General features: G+C 41.3%; 1 protein-coding gene across 1 annotated transcript in view; it reads right to left on the bottom strand.

The window, feature by feature from the left end:
* Nucleotides 1–1,483: 1,483 nt before the first annotated feature.
* ERP44 (endoplasmic reticulum protein 44) overlaps nucleotides 1,484–15,308 on the bottom strand; it is a 99,309-nt gene continuing 85,484 nt past the window's right edge. Inside the window, exons 11-12 of the mRNA XM_066256654.1 lie at nucleotides 3,763–3,865; nucleotides 1,484–2,051 (exon numbers count right to left, since the gene is read on the bottom strand). Coding sequence (XP_066112751.1) covers nucleotides 1,950–2,051; nucleotides 3,763–3,865 — 205 coding nt within the window. The 3' untranslated portion in view covers nucleotides 1,484–1,949. The remainder of the gene's footprint in view (nucleotides 2,052–3,762; nucleotides 3,866–15,308) is intronic.

Here is a 15,308-nt window from a genome sequence, read left to right as displayed (position 1 = left end):
AAAATGGCCACCAGTTCCTCATGAATGCCGAGTCCTTCAGGGGTACAAAATTACCCAAGGTCATTTTGCATCCCATTCACTCAATAAAAATTTTGATGATAACTACTAAGTGTCTAGAAATGCCAGACACTGGAGAGATGGGCATAAAATTCAGTTTCCTTGCCCTCGCTGCCTTCAGTCTAATAGACAATGGTAGTGACATAAGTCCCAGCGCACGAATGCTGATGACGCAGCCTCAGCGCTGCTCAGCTTCCAGGGCTTAGAGATCCGCCGCCACTGAGCGTGGGCCGAGGCCTTGCCCTGTTCACTAACCTCTGCCAGCGCTCCGCACCCACTACCCGAGTGTGAGCTTTTGTTATTTTTAAAGACAATTATAGGACTAAAACTTATCCAAGTTAATTGCATGTGCTACTTGTTTTGTATACCAGTTTGTTGAATGCTTGTTAAATTTTCAATCTGATCACCTTAAGATTTGGTCCATCTTCTGATCTGAAAACTGTAACTCTGATTTCCAAGTTACTGATTAAAAGCAATGAAGGTCCAACGTTTAGGAAGCTTTTGGCTAATCTGGTAAAATATACTAAACATGCCCCTTATCGCCTTATTAATAACATTTATTCTGAATGAAACGATAGATAAGTCATGCATAACTAAGACTTCTAGGCTAATTTTTTAAAATAACAATCATTAAATATACATTATAAATATTCACTTTATTTTGAAAGAATTGGAAGATGTTACATATATATTACATACTACATATAATGGCACATGTCAGCCTTTTAAGCTTAAAAATAATCTCTCCCCAAACTGGGATTGACTTCGACTCCAAATATAAAATGACTCTTGGCCTATAGCACCAACCCAGCCCAGAGGAAAGCCGATTTTGAACCTGTCTGTCCTCTGGCATTGGGCTTCCTGATATGATACGGAGGGTCCTCTCCCTCTGGTTTTGTTCCCTGGCAGTAAAGAGGGCTGGCACAGGGCCCATCTGACGGTACACTGCAGGCCTGGGGAATCTGAGCATCTAGAGGGGGTAGGGTCCTCTGACAATTTCACAATAGAAAAATGTATGTGCCCATTGTCTTGGTTTTTTATTTATACAACTATAAAGGACTACAGGATAGAAGGAGGTTAGAATTATTGAAATACAACTTTTCTGCTGGTTTGTCTCTTTTGAAATCGAAGCATCATGATAGGAGGAACCTTAAAAGTTATATATGTCAACACTGGTGCCCTGCTCCACAAGTGTCTTCCTGTATCAGATTTAGGTATAATTCAAAGTGTTAAATGCCACCCATATGCCACTTCATTAGACAAACAGAAATTTAATAACACCTTTCATAAGGAGGATTCCTGCCAAATGTTCTGGCTTAAGCTCCCCTCCTCTTCATTGTATGTTTAAGTACACATTCAAGAATCCAAAATATACCCCGAAGGAGTTTTATAAGCAAAAGCCAACCAATCAGTAAAACACAGTACACAGTGTGAAAATTTTCATTTATTCCCCTCCCAAGTATCCAGAATAGGAACCCCTTCGCTTTGTGGAATGTGATGACGACAATACTGACGGAACTGCTCACAGGGAGGGAAGGTGCACACAGCACACAGGAAGCACCGGAAGCCCCCTGACCTAGCGGTGCACACTAACGGTGTGTTTCTGGCGACGTCACCTTTCAGCGGATTTATAAAAATTTTACAGGACAGATTTAAAGTAGATAGGCCTCTGATTGTATTTTTTCCTAACCCTAAAAGATTTTCTAAAAGAGGCTATATTAAATGACAATCCATTCTGAGTCAGGGGAGAAAAAAAAAATTAAAAACCCAAAACTTCTTTCAGTTTATTCAAAATAAAAATACACATAGAATTATGAAAATATAGGTTTACTATTTCCACCACGTAAGTTGATGCTGCTGTTTGAAAGGCTTTCAAATTGTTTTTCAAGTTTTTAAAGCTCATCTCGATCTCTCAATAAAGTATACCTATATTCACTGGGCGCTAGTTTCTGGAAGGAGCTCTCGGGGGGACTACTTGCTACATCTTGGACTTCCTACAAAAGAGAGAATAAAACATTTTTATATTAATTATTTTATGGAGTTATAGGATGAACGGTAGTTGCCTCTAATTATTTGCTTACTAATCAATGAAAGATAGCTACTGTGTACCAACGACAAGAGTGCGGCTTGAAACCTTGCTTTCCCCACGTCATGCCCGTCCTGGACCCTGCAGGGCGGCGCGGCGCACAGCCAGTAACTGTGGTCCCGCTGCAGTTTCCGTGGTGCAAGGCACGGAAACAGAACGCCTGGCACTTTCCTAGAATATTCTACAGATGCAGCCCAACTCTGGCCCAAGTGGGCCCAAGCCCTTGCCTCTTACCAATGACTGCTAAGAGGAATAAAAGCAGCTAGAATTACAACGACCTGGATGCCAGGAACAATCAGAACTAACGTGACATAAGGAAGAAAGCAAACACTTCAATACCGCAAGAAATGAACTCTGCATTACTTTACTTGTGCATAAACAGTAGATAAAAATACACAGTGGGACTATAAGAGTGACTTCCAAGAATGTCTACAAAGAGGCAGCATAGCCTATCCTTTATCTCCACACTGTGAGCCCTTCCAGAGCAACACGCTTGTCACTGTTTCCATGTCCCCCGTGGGCAGCACAGCACACAGTACATACATCGCCTCCTATACCCAAGGGCCCATTCCCATCATAATGGTCAACAATGTACCCACACACTTCCCATGTCACTGTCATGTTCCACTTCCCTAATATATTTTCATTTTTTGCTGAGATGTATGTTTGGTTTAATTTGGCTGAAATTATGTTACTATAAAACAAACATGTATTTGGTGCCAGCAGTACACAAAGATGAATAAATAAAATACAAGGAGTTCAACTGTCTCATGGAGAAGCCGAAACAAATCAGGATAATATAACAACAATAAACTACATCTTTTCTTAACCCGATAAAATGCATAGCAGGCCTGTTTTTCTTTTGAAAATAATCACCTCTGGGCTATTGCCAACAATCTGCTAGTTTATCTAGTTGCTTAATTAACAAAAAAATCTGACCTCACATTTTAAGGAAAAGGCATGTTATCAGATTGCTAAAACTCTTTTGACTCTTAATTTGAAAAAAAGTAAAGAAAAATTCACTTAGTATTTATTTTGCAAAATAGTGGATTGAAGCTCTGGACATATAAAATAGAGTTTGGTATATATCATCTTCCCTCTTGGTATGGTGATAAATATAAATTGATAATGAATCAAAATGCAAACAGGAACATAGAAACAGTAAAATTCTGAGGTTAAAAAATAAATAGCAGACACAAAATGTCAAGCGTTCTATATCTCAAACTGGAAAAGCTGCATTAAACCGTAAGTTTTGAGCATTATGAATCCTGTATTGGTGAGGGCTCTTGGGACGGTTAAACAAGAACACCAGATCATTATTACCTTCTTAGGAGGGCCCATCTTCCAGCCACAGAGGGTGGTATGAACGACTAACAGAATTCACTGATCTATGGCTCCCATTCCTAGCTCCGCTTCTATTTGAAGCCAACTGTCTCTAACCTTTTATAACCATATTCCACAGAAGGCATGCTCCCACCAAAAACTATCTTGTAACATGTTGTGCAACTTTTCTCAAGGTCTAAATATTTTAAATAATTTAAAAAAGAACATAGTTTGTAATACTATTTAGAGTCTCTTGAAAAAGAAACAAGGCTCCCAGTGAAAAAGGAGAGTCCTACCTGGCCTGGGGCTGTATCGGTTGGGTCAGGACCATGATGGAATTCTCTGTGAAGTTTTCCAGAGTGTAAGTCAAATACGAACTGCTTGAGTTTCCCAGGAATTCTAAAACCAAAGGCAAATAAAAATTCAGCTTAAACTGTTACAATAAACTTACGTCTATTTTACCAACTTCACATACATTTTTTAAAAATTTCATCTATAATTACAACATCCTACTGTAACCATTACAGACCAGGTATACGTCGAACATTTTTATACAGGTGTAATCTTATCCACATACTAGTTCCTGTACTTGTTACACAGAAATTTTTCTGTTTATCGTTTTCACAGATAAATCCATTTATCTAGATCAGTGGTAGTCAACCTGGTTCCTACCGCCCACTAGTGGGCGTTCCAGCTTTCATGGTAGGCGGTAGTGGAGCAACCAAAGTATAAATAAAAAGATAGATTTAACTATAGTAAGTTGTTTTATAAAGATTCTACCAAACAGCGAAAATCTGACATAACGTACTTGGTAAGTAATTATTATTATATGCTTTAACTTGCTGTAACTCTGCTTTATAAATTTTATAAAGTAAAGTTACTTCCCTATTTTATAAATCACCATTACTGTGGAACCAGTGGGTGGTTAGAAAATTTTACTAACAGAGATATAAAAGTGGGCGGTAGGTATAAAAAGGTTGACTACCCCTGGTCTAGATGCTGTCCTAAACATACTTAACCCTTTCTTCTGGGTTTTTCCTTAATTAATGTAACTAAAAACACTTTTGTTCTGGAAAATCACACAGAAAATAACAGGACTCAAGAGAAAAATAGTAGTAAGCAGTTCAAGCCCTGTGGCTTTCTAAGCAGAGCCCTACGAAGGCCTAGCACACACCTGTTAGCACAGCGGGCCTCTACCAGCACTCGCCGTGTCAGCAGATGAGCCTCTGCAGCCCTGGCCTGAGCTGCGAGTCCTTCTGAGAGCATGTCCTCCAGGGCACTCCCGCTCAGCAGAACCTGTTTTATCAGATAATCTAAGGCAGACTGGAGAGTTTTGTTTTTGTTTTCTTTCTTAAACGTGGAGCAAGTTCTTCAGAACTCCTTTAACCACAGGGGCAGCATCACCCTGGGCAGCTTAACATTGTGAAACTCAAAAGCACTTCTCAAGGCCACGAAACTGGCTTTTTCTGAGGTCTTCATTCACCCCTAAGGCATTCTCTTTAATGGTGAAAAAGCTGTCTTTGATGGCTTCAAAACGCTGAGGAAAATAACGTGAACCAGCACAACTCTTTGTATATTGACATCATTCCGCTAATTACTAGTCAGGGTATAGCACTTTTGCAGTACAGACATGCATCGTAGCGAAACAGGTCATTATAAAGCTAAGCAAATATGTATACAGCAGGTCCTCAAATAATGTTGTCTCATTATAACTTGAAAAAGGAAAATTGATCCCTGGCTGGGGCCACTGTGTGGAGCTGGCATGTTCTCCCCACGTCTAGGTGGGCTTCGCCCGGGGACCTGGTTTCCTCTCACCGTGCTGTGCAGGCGGGTGAATGGGTGTGTCCACACTGTCCTAGTGCGGGTGTGCATGTGTGTGTGAGTGCAGCCTGTGATGGAAGAGCATCATGTCTAGGGTTGGGCACCGCCTCTCATCCCAAGTTGCCAAGATAGGCTCTGGCCACCTGCCACCCAAAACTGGAATAAGCGAGTTGGAAAATCGTTACCTTAAAAAAGAAAATCATGCCCTGGCCGGTTGGCTCAGCGGTAGAGCGTCGGCCTGGCGTGTGGGGGACCCGGGTTCGATTCCCGGCCAGGGCACATAGGAGAAGCGCCCATTTGCTTCTCCACACCCCCCCCTCCTTCCTCTCTGTCTCTCTCTCTTCCCCTCCCGCAGCCAAGGCCCCATTGGAGCAAAGATGGCCCGGGCGCTGGGGATGGCTCCTTGGCCTCTGCCCCAGGCGCTAGAGTGGCTCTGGTCGTGGCAGAGCGACGCCCCGGAGGGGCAGAGCATCGCCCCTGGTGGGCGTGCCGGGTGGATCCCGGTCGGGCGCATGCGGGAGTCTGTCTGTCTCATTTTTATTAATCTTTCCTAAATGTATGGTATGTATAGCTCACATTCATTTCAATGTTTAATATTTGAAATGTTTTGGGTCTTCATTTAGAAGTTTGGTGATGGCCTGACCAGGCGGTGGTACAGTGGATAGAGCGTTGGACTGGGACACAGAGGACCCAGGTTCGAAACCACGAGGTCACCGGCTTGAGTGCAGGCTCATCTGGTTTGAGCAAGGCTCACCAACTTGAGCCCAAGGTCTCTGACTTGAGCAAGGGGTCACTCGCTCTGCTATAGCCCCTGGTCAAGGCACATATGAGAAAGCAATCAATGAACAACTAAGGTGCCGCAACAAAGAATTGATGCTTCTCATCTCTCTCCCTTCCTGTCTATCTGTCCCTATCTGTCCCTCTCTCTGTCTCTGTCACAAAAAAAAAAAAAAAGGTTGGTGATGTTTTGGTGACTAGAAATATACCATGCGAACCTAACTCGTGTTTAGTATCAATTAGCCTATGGTAAAATTGGTTTCATTATATGTCATTCTGCTTTATGTTGCAGTTTCCAAGAACCTATTGATGACGTTAAGTGAGGACTTATGTACCATCCCTATTGGGTAATCATTTCCTTGAGTCGTAGCCAATAAAGTAGGAGTACTGGGTTGAAAATAAGAACTTTTGACAAGGGATGGGCAAATGACACCTACAAAATGTCACTCAGTTTTTGCTACTTGTCTACCTGTTTATTCATTGAAATCTTGACAGCACATTTGTCTTTTTTTCTTATTAAAATTTGCTTTGCTATTTTGATAAGTAAAAGACACCTGCATTTTAATTCTCATTTCTTCAGAAACTAAGCATTTTTTCTGTTTTAATTTATATTTCTGCTGACATGAATTGTCTTCTTCTGAGATTGTGCTATTTTAAAAATTCATTATATATATTTAAATATAAGCTGTTTTTCGTATCTGTTACAAGAATTAAAATGTAGGTTGACAAACACTAGCTCCTTCAGTAGAACTGAGTTTCTAAATCATTTTTGGTAGCAAAGACTAGCTGGCTGGTGTTAATATTATCAGTCTCCTTTTCTTTTTATCCTTTCCTGAGGTCCTGCAAGTGCATTTTTTTCCTTCAATAACTCCCACTGAGATGTACCAACAAATACCTTCCCTGCACACCATTCTGGCTCCCCACTAGCTCCGACGCAGCAGAGAACAGCAGGTGCCAAATGCACAGTTTACAAATAAATGACTGTCAGGGAGCTGTATTGACAGAATACCTCTGAAAGGTTCTCTGGTGCTGAAGAAATTGCACAAACACCAAAGATAAACACTGAGAGGAGATCAATTCAAATTTAATCTGACATCATCCACTGTCACCCTCAGCAAAGGACTAAAATATAACCATTCGATTCAAAGAATTGCAAATGGTCTACAATGTTTAAGATAAAGTCCCTGTTACAAGTATGTTATTTTATGAGGTCCAAAGATGATTACAACTAATACAGTGTGAATTGCTTCTGCTAGTTAAGAAGTGACTTATAATTAAATCTTAAATGAAACAAATTCAGAGAACACTCAAAACAGATTTTCCCCTAATTTGACACCCCCCCCCTTGTAAACAGACAAGAGAAAGAATTGTGAGCAAAAGGCAAAGACAAGGGAGACAGAATACATCTGAATCCATGCTAGTGAAACAGATTACAGAAGAGCTCTTATCTAGTTTGTGGCCAGAAACCATCCATTATTATTAAGTAACAATCAGTGAATCAACAATTTACTGTCAAGAAAACAGACAACATGTTATCTGCTGAAAAAGAAAAGAAATGTACCCTTGCCATAATAAATTCAATTATATTTTCACACTTTAGGGTAAGTTTTCTAATTATATCACTGAGGTGTTTTCTCTCCCACCCTCCAAACACTTATTTGTTTACAATCTTTATTTTTAAGTGATGCAAAATAGAGACACAGTGAAATGCACAAGTGTTAAGTGTATCATTAAACCAGTTTTGAGAAATGCATACAAAGTGAGAAGTATTTTTACTATTAAAAATTTTATGTACAGAATTCAGTTTTTTACGCTTACATTTCTATTAGTTTTAACACGCATAAAAGCATCGTTACTTACCTCCATAAACAAGATACAGAAGGATCCCTACACCTCTAGTCAGACCCTCCACTTGACCCTAACTCCTACCAACCACTCATCTGTTCTCTGCTCCTATAACATGCCTCTTTCACAAAGTCACACACATGGACGCATACAGTACATAATCATGAGATGGCTCCTTTTACTGAGCATACTACATTTGAAATTCATCCATTTTGTTGCGTGTATAAAAATGTTTCTTCCTTTACTTACTGCTGAATAGTATTCCATTGGGTATGTGTGTGTGTCTGTGAGTTACTTACTGCTGAATAGTATTCCATTGGGTATGTGTGTGTGTCTGTGAGTTATGTGTGTGTGTGTCTGTGTGTATACTCACACACAGACACACACACACACATACATACATACACGTATACATATACCCACTGAAGAACATTTGGGTTTTTTCAGCTTTCGATGATTTTGAACAGTGCTACTACAAACACTTGTGCACAGGTTATGTGTGAACACAGTTTATTTTCCTAGGAAAAATAATGGGTTATGTGGTTAGGTGTATGTTCTACTTTTTAAGAAACTGCCAAATTGTTTTGCATCCCCACCAGCAATGTGTAAGAGTTTCAGTTGCCCCACAGCCTCAGGAACACCTGGTATTATCAGTATTGAACTCAGCTATTCTAAAAGACGTAGGTCTCTTTGTGCTTTCAATTTGTATTTCTCTGCTGACTAATGATGCTAAGCACCTCTTCATGTTATCTGTCATTCATCTATCTTCCTTACAGTCTAAGAGCATATTTTGCAGAGCTAAAGTTTTTAATTTGATGAAGGCCAATTAATTAATGGTTTTTCTGGGGGGGTTGTTTTGGGTTTCGTTAGTTTTTTACTGGATGGTGCTTTTGATATTCTTTTTAAGAACTCTGCCTAACCGCGGGTCACTGAAGAGTTTCTCCTCCATTTCCTTTTAAGAGCTTTACATTTAGATCTAGGATCAATTCTAAGTTACCTTTGCATAGGAGGAATTCCTTGTTTGGTATGAGGATGTTCAGGTAGCCCAGTACCATTTATTGAAAAGATTATCCTTCCCTATTGAATTGTTTGCACCTTTAAAAAAATACCTCTATGTGTGGGTCTACAGCCCTTGCCATATCGCGGCTCACTTTTTGCGGTCTCACTGTATTATGGATTTTTAAATTGTGTAGATCTAATTTTTTATCGCAGATATTTTTGCTCTATCGCAGGATTTTGTGGTATATAGGTATTTTTATATATTTATTATTTTAATTATTTTTGCAGTAGAATAAGCAAAATAAGTGTGGGAAGGTGTGGGAAAGGTTTATAAGACTGTGGGGAGGGTTTATAAAGCCTTAAAATGTATACAAATAATAAAATAAAGATGAAGTCGCTACTTCGCGGATTTTTGCCTATTGCAGGGGGTTCTGGAACTAACCTCTGCGGTGGATTAGGGACCACTTTCTAGACTCTATTCTGTTCCACAGCTTTGTATGCCTATTTCTTCCATCAATACTAAACTGTTTTAATTATTTTAGTTTTATAGTATTCCTTAATATAGACATTATAAGTCCTCCAACTTTGTTTCTTTTTCAACACTATTTTGGTTATCCCAGTTTTACCATTCTACATAAATTTTAGAATCAGCTTGTCTATAGTTACAATAAATCTGAGATTACATTAAATCTATAGATCAATTTGGGGAGAACTGACATCTTAAAAGTACTGAGTCTTCCAATCTATGAAACACAGTATGTCTTTTCATTCATTTTGGTTGTCTTTAATTTCTTTAATCAGCATTTTTCAGTTTTCAGCATTAATATCCTGCACATAGTTTGTTAGATTTATATACCTCAGTAGCCCCCCTCTTATAAATGGTACTTTAACAGTGTGTTGGCTTCCAATTGTTCATTGTTAGTGTATAGAAAAGTAATTTTTAAAAAGTTTTTAAACAGGATAACCCTGTACCCTGCTAAAATCACTTGTTCGGTCTAGGAGGGTTTTTTTGTAAATTCATTGGGAATTTCTACATACCCAACCATATCATCTACAAAGAAAGATATTCCTAGTTCCTAGTTTGTTAAGCACTTTGTTATGAATGTATGTTGAATTCTGTCAAATGCTTCTGTATATATTATAGTAATTAGAAGTTTTTCTTGCTTATTCATTAATAGGCTAAATTACATTGATTGACTTTGGAATACTGAACCAGCCTTGTATGCTTAGGATAAAAGTTGTGACTTATTGTTCTCTTATGATATATTTCTGAGTTCAATTTCCTAACACTGTGTACTACTTTTTTTTTTTTTTTTTTGTATTTTTCCAAAGCTGGAAACGGGGAGAGACAATCAGACAGACTCCCGCATGCGCCCAACCAGGATCCACCCGGCACGCCCACCAGGGGGCGACGCTCTGCCCACCAGGGGGCGATGCTCTGCCCATCCGGGGCGTCGCTCTGTTGTGACCAGAGCCACTCTAGCGCCTGGGGCAGAGGTCAAGGAGCCATCCCCAGCGCCCGGGCCATCTCCGCTCCAATGGAGCCTTGGCTGCAGGAGGGGGAAGAGAGAGACAGAGAGGAAGGAGAGGGGGAGGGGTGGGGAAGCAGATGGGCGCTTCTCCTGTGTGCCCCGGCCGGGAATTGAACCCAGGACTTCTGCACGCCAGGCCGACGCTCTACCACTGAGCCAACCGGCCAGGGCCTGCTGTATACTACTTTTAACTCAACTTATACAATAATGTTGTATAAATTCATTTAATATATTACAGTGTAAAAAACACTGTTTTTGCCATTTAAGTTACTTAACCTCTTTGAGCTTCAGCTTTCTGATATGTAAAATAACTGTTTTATTTAACTTAATTATATTGTTTTTATACGGACTTTTATTTGAATCCAAATATATTATTAAATATAACCATAGCTAGCCTTACAATAGCACCTGCCATGCATCAGACACTGTTCTAATAGCTATAGATACACATTCATTCAATGCTCACAACTCAATGAAGCAGACACTATTATTCTTCCTATTTTACAGATGAGGAAACTGAGGCACAGTGATGGTAAGAAATTGTCCAGGATGATGCAACTAGTAGGTAACAGAATGGGATTCAAATCTAAGAAGTTTTAATCTAGAGTCTGAGCACCTAAACGCTACTATATTGCCTTTAGTGAGCTCTTGGAACTTAACTTCTTTATTGTATAAGTGGAAAGAATACCTATTTTATACGCTTTACGTTAACTAAGAACACATATAAAGTGTAAAGTGGGCTGGCATAGCACCTGGCTCTGTCAATGCTTGCTGTCTTTTGCCGGAAGGACCAAGTAAGGTAAAAATATAGAGTACTTATAAGTAGGTAATCTATGTCAATTGTACGTAAGTGCCTTACTTGGGAATAAAAATAGTGCTTCAGGACTCAGGCCACCACACTGCCCAGTGGCTGTGTAAAGATATTCAGAAAATCAAAACTACAGCGACAAATCAGAGAGGCAGGGAACACAAGGGCAAATGGATAGCTGATAAATATTAGAATTCATACATTCAATGTAGTCAAACACCTAAAATTATAGTAAGTGGATTAAGCTAAAAGCAAAGTAATCAGAATATTTATTGAATATCTAATGCTATCACAAAGCAGTTGGTATAGCAAGAGATAGTAAAAACAAATTAAATAAAATTTGCCTTTTAAGACGCTTTCTCAGTATATCAATTTTTTTCCATCAAAGAAAAGCTTAATTTGGGTTTAAAAAAATAAAAGAACCTCCTAGATAATGCTGAACAAAACCAGATTCTCAGAGTTCAAAGGAACCTTAATGATGATCTAATTAAAATATTTTTCTGCCTGACCTGGGGTGGTGCAGTGGATAAAGCGTCAACCTGGAAACACTGAGGTTGCCGGTTCAAAACCCTGGGCTTGTCTGGTCAAGGCATATATGGAAGTTGATGCTTCCTGCTCCTCCCCCCTTCTCTCTCTCTCTCTCTCTCTCTCTCTCTCTCTCCCCTCCCTATAATGAATATATAAAATCTTAAAAAAAAAAAAAAAATTTGCCCTGGCCGGTTGGCTCAGTGGTAGAGCGTTGGCCTGGCGTGCGGAAGTCCCGGGTTCAATTCCCGGCCGGGGCACACAGGAGAAGCGCCCATCTGCTTCTCCACCCCTCCCACTCTCCTTCCTCTCTGTCTCTCTCTTCCCCTCCCACAGCCGAGGCTCCATTGGAGCAAAGATGGCCCGGGCGCTAGGGATGGCTCCTTGGCCTCTGCCCCAGGCGCTAGAGTGGCTCTGGTCACGGCAGAGCGACGCCCCATGGTGGGCAGAGCATTGCCCCTGGTGGGCGTGCCGGGTGGATCCTGGTCGGGCGCATGCGGGAGTCTGTCTGACTGTCTCTCCCTGTTTCTAGCTTCAGAAAAATACAAAAAAAAAAAAATTTTTTTTTTCTGTCTAACCAGGCAGTGGTGCAATGGATAGAGCATCGGACTGGGACACGAAGGACCCAGGTTCGAGACCCAGGTCAGCAGCTTCAGCGTAGGCTCAAATGGTTTGAGCAAGGCTCACCAGCTTGAGCCCAAGGTTGCTGGCTCAAGCAAGGGGTCACTCAGTCTGCTGTAGTCCCCTGGTCAAGGCACAGATGAGAAAGCAATCAATGAACAACTAAGGTGCCGCAACGAGGAATTGATGCTTCTCATCTCTCTCCCTTCCTGCTTATCTGTTCCTCTCTCTGTCACAGGAAAAAAAAAAAAAAAAGAACAAAATTTTTTTCTACCTCTCCCTCTAATTTCTTTATATTCCATCCAGTTCCTGGTCTGCTCCCGCCAAGAGCACGAAGGTAGACTGATGTGTCACAGCAGATGACCAACTGATGAATTAGCGAGATACCGCCCTAGTGTCCATTTGGCCCTGTTCTCTCACCTGCTCCCTGCACTGTCCCACCCACACCTGCCACCTGCTGCCATTCAATGCTGCCAACTTCCCCAAACTGAGTAGTTTAAGGAATTATGATTACAATTTTCAGTCATTTAATGACTTGGGATAAAACACTCAGAACCCAGAACTGGGGAACTCATTAACATGAGAGTAATGAAAATGTTGCATTTTCCTAGGAGTACGCTGAAGCTTGTCCTGCCTGCCGCCGCTCCCTCCACCTCCGGGCACTGGGGCTCCAGGGACAGCTAAGAACTCTTAGGCAAAAGGACAGATGGTAGAGTATTTGCTGGCCACAAGTTTTTACAAGTAAGTTTCTCTTCAAAGCCCTTTATCAATCTTAAACCATACTCTGACTTGCTCTCTTCTCTTGGGCTGTAGAGCATTTCCTAGACCTGTCCCTGTCTTAGGTTCCAAGGCTGCCTCCATTCTTCTCCTAGCTCCACGCAGAGTCCATTCCTTTATATCTGGCAAGTAAACAATCTGGTCAAACTATAGAAAAAAACAAAAAAAACATCTGGAAGATTCACACATCTGTGATTTAGTTTCAGGTACTGGCGAGTATTGTCTCTTCTAACATCTTTCACAGTCATACTGCTTTGCTTTTTATATATATGTGCTGAAAATGTAACTGCTTTGGGATCAAAGTGTTATGTGCCTGGGACACTGGGGTCCAGTATACTCTGACGTGAATCCTAGCCCCGCCACTAACTGGTTAGATAGCCTTGCTGGTTATGTTACCTCCCTCAGCCTCAGTTTCTCCAGGGAGGATTAGGCAAAGAGAACACTGGTCGTGTGCCCTCACCGCCTATCCGCGGCACAGGAGGAGACTGCACCATAAGTCTGCTTTCTCTCTCCTTAACACGCCGATACTTCCTCCATATGACCCCGGAAATGCTGTTCCTCAGTAAAAGTAATAGTAATATCAGTAATTTATGGAAACTACTTATCATTTAAGCCTTAATTACCATGCAGTACAATAACAATTATGCAAACCAATAAATGTGTCAGATTCACTTTGCTGCATGTTTTATTTGATTTTTAACACTATCATCCATCCACATAGGCTCAGTTTGTAGTTCACACAGCATGCACCTACTTATAATTAAAAAAATATTAGCAGGAACAGTGCCTAGAAGGGAAAACCAGGCACCTAAGGGAGAAATTAAAGAAGTAATTTGTTTCAAAGAGGTTCAAATATAGTCACTTCTCTTATCTCCCTCCCTACTGATAGGACTAATAACTTGCAGGAGGGGAGAAGCACATTTCCCATTTCCAGATTTCTTTGGAGAACTCACTGGCTCAGTTCCTGCCTGCACCAGGGCATATGCACAGCGCTGCCAGCTGATAGGTGGCCTTTTCCTGGGCCAGGGACCTACAGCCGCAGAGCAGGGGACTGGCCCATGTGATAGATGACACAGCCGCTCCTTAGTCTGGCTTCTCTGACAGACATCAAAATGGAGTAAGTGTTAAAGATTTTAAATCTGACTTCAGAACTGGAGGAGAAACCTTAAGATAGGCAAGATGGAATTCCTCGCAAGTTTCCCTTGATGTGTAACCCAACATTCCTAGGAATAAAAGCCAAAGTTTGGTTAGCGATCAGTAAACCTAAGTAACTTTTAGTCGGTATCCTGTTGACTTCCCCTCACTGGAGAATTTATATGCAGGGCTGTAAGTTTCCAGGGAAAGGGAAGAGGTATATGAACAACCCAACTACTAGAAGTCGGAAGTGTGCTGACAGAACGTCACATGAAGGAGCCCCAGGAAGGTAGCGCTGCAGTGCCCAGCACAGCTACTCCACCTGGGACTGCCTTCCTCCTGACCACCGCGTTCTCAGGCCTGCGTGCAGCCTCGAGAAGCAGCCTAGGATATGAGAGGAAGAGGACACCCACGCAGCAGAGGCTTCCCATCGGCCAGCGGTCAGTGCTCACACATTTCCTAAGGGGACTGGATGCCTTCCAATTTTTAAACAAATGCCGGGACATGAGGGAGATGTGGATCTTTAAAGGGGATTTCTGGGTTCAGCTACTCTTCCTTTTTATATCCAGCATAGTCCTGCCTCTGCCATTATGCCCCATGTCCCCACTCTCAGCAGAAGTCCTTGCTTCTTCAGCCACAGTTACAATCAAGCACCAGAGGGGAAGTCGGCACTCGGCCGCTGCCACCACACAGCCTCGGCAACCCCACAGAAACGCTGCCCCTTCCTCTCCGCTCTTTCCCACTGGAAAGGAAGTTACTTCCTTTGCTTTGCTTCTCACTTCCTGTGTTCCTTATGGCTTTGCCTTGTCAATTACCCCATTTCCCAACCTCTTCTGTAACTCCTCACTCCATTTGACTCTGTCTCACAATAAGTTAATCATGACTAATTTCTTGTACCCTAAAGGACAAAAAGCTAAAACTTTATCCTATGTGTCTAACTATCCCCTTATTTTTATTTCCTCTTATATGCTCTCTTCTTGCAAGAATTTTCATGTTAAATCTT

The sequence above is a fragment of the Saccopteryx bilineata genome, chromosome 2 (genome assembly GCF_036850765.1).
Source record: "Saccopteryx bilineata isolate mSacBil1 chromosome 2, mSacBil1_pri_phased_curated, whole genome shotgun sequence".
In the NCBI taxonomy this organism is placed as follows: domain Eukaryota; kingdom Metazoa; phylum Chordata; class Mammalia; order Chiroptera; family Emballonuridae; genus Saccopteryx; species Saccopteryx bilineata.
This window is presented reverse-complemented; position numbering and strand designations above follow the sequence as displayed.